The sequence below is a fragment of the Labrus bergylta genome, chromosome 20 (assembly GCF_963930695.1).
Source record: "Labrus bergylta chromosome 20, fLabBer1.1, whole genome shotgun sequence".
Taxonomy (NCBI): Eukaryota; Metazoa; Chordata; class Actinopteri; order Labriformes; family Labridae; genus Labrus; species Labrus bergylta.
Genome location: NC_089214.1, coordinates 10,448,619 through 10,454,938, shown reverse-complemented (window position 1 = coordinate 10,454,938; position 6,320 = coordinate 10,448,619). Strand labels below are relative to the sequence as shown.

Here is a 6,320-nt window from a genome sequence, read left to right as displayed (position 1 = left end):
TTAAAGAAAACTCTGTTGTTCAGACCCCACTGCTTGGAATCAGTGAAATGAACTTTAGAATCTGTTATTTATGGGTTTCCAAACTAGTGCAGTAATTAATTGCAGTAAGAATAGACCAAAATGCACATTTTCATCATTTGAGTGGGAAAATGACAACATTTCTCAAAATAATCTTCAAATTGTTAAAAAGTGAAGTATAAAGTTTTTAATGAAATGTTATCACATTAGACGGCAGTAAAGCTAGGATTTTAGAAACCAGGAAGGGAATTTTTGCACAGTTTTTGGATCTTCCATTGGAGGCAAGTGTTTCTTTATGTCTTTTAATCAGCCAAATTGTCCTTTCCAAGGCTAGCGGCCAAAGGCTTGGGTTAGATTAGGCAAAGGTGGACCTGCCCTTGTCCTTAGAAGAGAGTTTGCCAGTGATTTAAGTGAATGCCAAGGCACCACAGTGACTGTGCTTCTGCATTGCACCCAAGGCAAATGTTTGCCACATAATGAAGCATTAAGCATGACAGTTGGTACAAAGCAGGGGGCTCTTGGGATTGCCAAGTTGGGGCTCTATTGGGAATTGTAGTTTGGGGTTTTGCTGCATGAGCCGAAGAGTGAATCCAAAAGGATTTGATTGTTTGGCCTTCAGCTTCAACAAAAGTGTTGGGAATATTGTGATGTTAGGACGTACTTAATACGGAAGTTTCATGACAATATTGGAGAGAAAGCTTTGTATGTCGGTTGTATGTTATAAGAAGTTATAGAAGTGTGTTGCCCTTTTGATGATGACAATGCCCCCCTTTTTTTTGAATGAATGTTTTTTTTAAATCGTTGTTTTAGTCCAACACTTCTTTGGGTGCAAATTTATAGAGCTACAGAATCACTAAATGGTCATCAAAAGAGTCAAAAATGTAACTGTACAAATTGACTCAACTTTCATCTGATTGGTTGTTAATAAAATTACACATGTATTGATATGTTCAGATGTGTTTTTGACTCTTTTGATTATGTGTTTTGTACGCTTCTGGCCTCTATACAACTGAAACTTAAAATTGAAAAACAGGCACTGTTGGTTTCAGGTTGGCTGTTCTATTCATTTGTTTGATTGTGACTTTTTTCTTTTATGGGCAGCGATATATGTTATGATATCCATAAGCACCAATGCCATTTTCTATTCAGAGCTGTATTATTCACATCCCCTACATCTCCCATACTTACTCATACTGCAGTTGTGTTAAAGAAATCATCATGTGTTTTGTCATTTGCTGATTCTCTACTTTATAATGTAAGCACTATGTCTTAGTTAACTCTGGTGTACAAAGACCATTGTGTAGACAGTAGTTGTCAAGTTCAGCTGTATTAAAATATTTAAAACCGTACAAGGACATTAGTGTCTAGAGGTGCTAATAACATTAGTCTGTATTTTCTGTCTTTTATTGTATTATTGACTAGTGTTTACTGTCTGTAACACAACAGAGCGTAATGAAATCATTTCAATATTAAACAGTATAGATATATTATTGCAAATACAGATGTGTGTTGTTGTTTTTTATTAAATCATGCTCAAGCCATGCTCTACTGTGAATACTTTGCTGCCATCTGTTGGGAAATGCACACCTTTAACCTACACATTTTAAATCAAATCAAGACTGCATATTAAATACTTGAATTTTATTCCATACAGTGCAAAAAGTCAACAGGCTACAGATGAATTTATTCAACAATCTCAGTCAGAACAAAACCACTAAAACACATATAAAAGTCTCCAATTGAAAAAGATTGACCCCAATGTGTAACTAGAAGTACAATTAGATAATAAGAACTACTATAGAATGATATACAATCAAATAAAGTGATCATAGATGACTCCTCACATTCACTCGGTGACGTTTTAATGTCACCATGACTCCTGGGAAGTACTGTTTCACAGGTTTTACAACTTGGTGAGACGCAAGGTGTTGAGGCGGACCCCTAGGATGGTGGACCCTGAAGCGTACTGGATCTCTCTGAGGATGCCGTTCCACTTCTTCTCTGTCTCATCATACCTGAGGAGGATTACAGACATAGTCATGGTACCTGGTATATGATTTTTATGTACATATCTTGAATAAAAATATACAAATTTGTTGGGTAAATTAACATAACAGAGCAAAACTTTAATATTGTTCCTGACTTGCTGAAATTGAGACTTTTATGTGACATTATAGATAAATGCCCTAACCAGGGCTAACAAATACTTTACCTGTAGCGCTATGGATTAAGTGAAATGTCTGATGTCTGTTGTTATGTCTCACCTCCAGATGTCATTCATCTCTTTGGGAACCATCTCCTCACTGTCCTCTAAAGGCATCATAGCAAACCCTCCTACAGCGTACAGCGCACCAGCCAGAGACACCAGATTTAAAGAGCTACGCTCCTGAGGGAACACTCCAAAGTCTGACCATCTGACAAAGGGAAACACACACATACAGGTACATTTGAGTAAGTTACAATACAGAATATTTCTACATTTCATTTAGCAGTTCTTTTAATTCAAGAAAAAAAAGGAGCATGTTTCACAAATTGAACTTAGTTAAACCTTTTAAATTAAAATGTACCTTCCTTTTTGAATTAATTCCTCTATGGAGGCTATGAACATCAATTTCTTCCTTTTATTATTGTAAAATAAAATAATTGTTTTTTGTACAGTTATCCTTGGCTTTTGTATTTCCCCAACAACCAACTACCTTCAAATAAAGTGAACATAAGTGAAAGCACGGGTGGGAGCCAGTTCATGAATTCACTTTTTGTCAGTGTGAAACTTGATTTTGGGGAACTCACTTGTTGGTAGCGATGTCGTACACCTCCAAAGTATCCGTTAGCCCGGTGTCTGTGACTCCTGCTGCCACGTATATTTTGTCCTTGTGAACAGTGGCTCCAAATAAAGAACGTGCAATCTTCATGGGCGCGAGCTCTTTCCATTCAAACCTCAAAGCGTCATATGCGGAAATCTTCTTCAGACAATTCCTTTTAGAAACAGACAAAGAATGTCAAAGATCGGCCATTCACTTGTTGTCACTTGTATAACTTTCTTTCAAAGTAAATATTTCAGTTAACACAGATTGATAAAATATCCTGATTACACAGAATACTCACATGTCATCTCCTTTTCCTCCAATGACATAAATTACATCATTGTGGGATATTGTTTGGTGTCCATAGACTGAGTAAGGAATTGGCTCTGATTCACTCCATTTAAAAGATCTGTAAACAAGAAACAACCGGGAAAGTGTAACTTCACGTTAGCAGTCTGGTGAATTATTTCTCTAAATTCCTCCTCCACTCTTTAGATTTGTCACATTAACTAGTACTCACTGTCTGTCATATATCAAAACAGAGTCCAGCGTTTGCTCCTGCTCCTTCAGTTCCCTCCCACCCAACACAAAGATGGAGTTCATGGCCTCGGCCATACCAAACAGGAAGCGGGGAGACGGGATGGGAGGCATCCCCAGCCAATCAGCGCTAACGGGGTCATACTGAGGTCACAGGAGACAGTCATTTGTGAATGTGTTCCACTTCAACCACTTGAAGAAGACATACTTTAGCACATACTGACAGACACAAACAGAACGTCGTGCTTCAACATTTTTTTTTTATTTCCCCATATGTAACAAAATGAATTAGACTGAAAGGGGCTAACATATTTGATTCTAACATTATACCTAATGTTATACATGTTGTCATTATTTATGAACTAATCTAAGCTTTTTAATTCATCTATTAGAAGATGTCTCCGAAAGATACAGTAATATTAATGTCTTGTACATCAGTTTATCAAACCAAAAAATCACCTTGATGACATATTTGGTATCTCTTGGATCCCCATTACTATTTAAAATGCTTCACAGCAAAATAAAACTCATCATTTGGACTCGAGTGGGGTATTATATCCATATGACATTATATCCTCATCCTGACTCTTGTGATTCAATTATTATCCCAATATAGATATTTGAAATAAATAAAGATATGACTCTCTCAACAGATTTTCCTGCCAATTCAAACCGTGTCACCACTTCATGACTCCTCATGGTGGCACGTATTACATTAATGATGGGACGGGGAATGGAACTTAATTTGTCATAGAAAACGCTGACAGAAGAAAAAAGGGAATAATGTCAGACTGCAGGGATTAGAAATTAAGAGAATACATTAAGAGAAGTATTATTTTATTCACTTAATTGCAGTGAATACATATATTAATACTGTACTCCACCATTTTAGGAACATTTTGTGTTCTTCAACTAATCCGATACTGCAGATGTATCATTATATGATTATCTTACAATTTATCAATTACCCCCTAATTCCATTATTGTTAAATTATTCATGTGTGCCACGTAGCCCTTATCTATCATACTGTTTTATACCTTTTCGTATAGTTTCGTTTCATATCGTTTTGTTTTGTTTCGTATCATATCCGTGGTTACGCTGCCATTCCCTCCCTTAACTTGGCCAGTGGTTTTTAATTAGCTAAATTCAAATATGTTGCATCCTTTAACAGAGGAGGCATAATGTTGTATATTCGTAGAATTCCTTATTCTTCCTCTTTGAATGATAAATATCAAGTTTATTACTTTCTTAGTCTTCAGCAGTATTCTGCAGGACTTTAATATACTAAGTTCCAAGAAAACGTTAAGTTGACATTTTGTTCCAGTTTTGAACATTTCTCATCAAACTTGATTTAAAGGACTCCCTACCTGCAGGAAATACGAGCTAAGTGGATCCTCTTTGTTCAGTTCATCATAAAAAAATCCTCCTGCCACAAAGATCTGGTTCTCCTTGGTGGCCAGGCTGGCATGGTTCTTGGGGATCTGTGTGGAAAGCGATGCCACATAGCAGTCGTTGCCAGTCGGATCGTAGGCCACAGCGCCCGTGTCGTTCACCATCATGATCAGGTTCCTGACAAACATTCCGAACCTCAGGTTATCATTCAGGATGCCCGGGAGAAGACCTTCTTCCTCCTCATTTTCTTCATTTTCTCCATCTTTCTCTGCTTCAGCATCTTCTGTTTTGCTTTTACTTTTTTTAACCTCAGGAAATTTCCCTGCATGTGCATCCTTCACCAGTTGGACTTTTTGCTGCAGCTCTGAGTTTGAACAGATCATTTTGTTTCTCTCTACTTTCTCCTTCAGGAAATCCTCGCTGACCAAACGCAATCTAACACAATCCAGCAAACCTGGTAGCTCTTTCTCTCTGCTTTCAGTATCCCGGGCGACCCAGTTCATCAAGGCCTCATACACCAATTCCTCTGTCTCTACGTTCAGGTTGTCGTTTGTTAAAATGGCTGCGAGCTCACTTGGGAGCAACTGCAGGAAGTCCTCATCTCTGGAGATGAGCTGGAAGCGCTCACAGGCGTAGTTTCGAGCAGATACAGCCAACCTGGGACAGTCCAGCATCAGGCCAAGTCTGAAGATAGCGAGACAGTTGCTTAGACTCAGGCGCTTTTGGAGGAAAGACACACACACAGTGAAAATTGAAGGGATATGGTACATGTTAGCCACTGCAAAGATGTCCTGGACGTTCTGCTCTGTCACATTGATTTTGGAGGTGTAAAGGTACTTTAGGATCAGCCCCATGACACCCGGCTCTACATCCTCCAAGATAATTTCTCGTTTTTTGCTCTCGTCTAGATCAGACAGAAAGATGGCGCGGAAGTAGGAGCTGCAGGCGCACAGGACCAGCCGGTGGCAGGGGAACTCCTTGTCTTTGATCTTCAGCGTACAGTCGACCAGCTTGTCGTTCTCCAGCAGGTCGTACAGGCCGTCCTGAAGCAACGTCTGCTGGTACATTCTGGGTTCATCCATGGGATTAATGGGTAGAGCCATTGTTCCTGGATGGGAGGGTCTGAGGAGCCTTTCAGGGGCTTCAAATCAAACAACAGTTGATCTTCTTTGTAGCGGAGTAGCTGTAGTTACAAGCCTGGAAAGAGGATTCAGAAGCACAGTCAGTCCACACCAGCTGAACCCTGAGACGTCCCACTTCCTCAGCTGTCCTGACCCTTCAACTGAGCTCCAACTGGTGGGTTATTTATAGCCCGGGCGCTCACTGTGGAGCGATGGGCTTCATTCTAGAACATGAAACGTAATATCCACCCTTAAATCCCAACCCCACCCCTACCCATCCCCCAGGACTGTCCATCCACTCTCCAGGACTGTCCACCCACTCTCTAGCAGCTGACACATGGCTTCATGGGTAATATGTCTGCCCTGAGTCATGAGGCATCTAGAGTAGGTGATGTAGGAGGGTGCCCCCTAGGGGGTCTCTGTGACTGAGTCATTACAGTGGCAGTG

General features: G+C 39.7%; 1 protein-coding gene across 1 annotated transcript; it reads right to left on the bottom strand.

Annotated features, from left to right (window-relative positions):
- Positions 1-1,642: 1,642 nt before the first annotated feature.
- klhl40b (kelch-like family member 40b) lies at positions 1,643-6,086 on the bottom strand. The gene is made up of 6 exons (XM_020646363.3): positions 4,728-6,086; positions 3,343-3,503; positions 3,124-3,231; positions 2,809-2,994; positions 2,283-2,432; positions 1,643-2,033 (listed from the first exon to the last, which is right to left on the bottom strand). The coding sequence occupies exons 1-6, from the start codon at positions 5,853-5,855 to the stop codon at positions 1,922-1,924; spliced, it is 1,845 nt and encodes a 614-aa protein (XP_020502019.2). The 5' UTR covers positions 5,856-6,086; the 3' UTR covers positions 1,643-1,921.
- Positions 6,087-6,320: the final 234 nt, after the last annotated feature.

Excerpts from the sequence above, each read along its gene's own strand:
- klhl40b (XM_020646363.3), bottom strand. The coding sequence starts at position 5,855 with ATGGCTCTACCCATTAATCCCATGGATGAACCCAGAATGTACCAGCAG. Across the intron at positions 2,433-2,808 it reads TACGACATCGCTACCAACAA|ATGGTCAGACTTTGGAGTGT; the intron begins GTGAGTTCCCCA and ends TCCCTTTGTCAG. Across the intron at positions 2,034-2,282 it reads GAGATGAATGACATCTGGAG|GTATGATGAGACAGAGAAGA; the intron begins GTGAGACATAAC and ends AATCCTCCTCAG.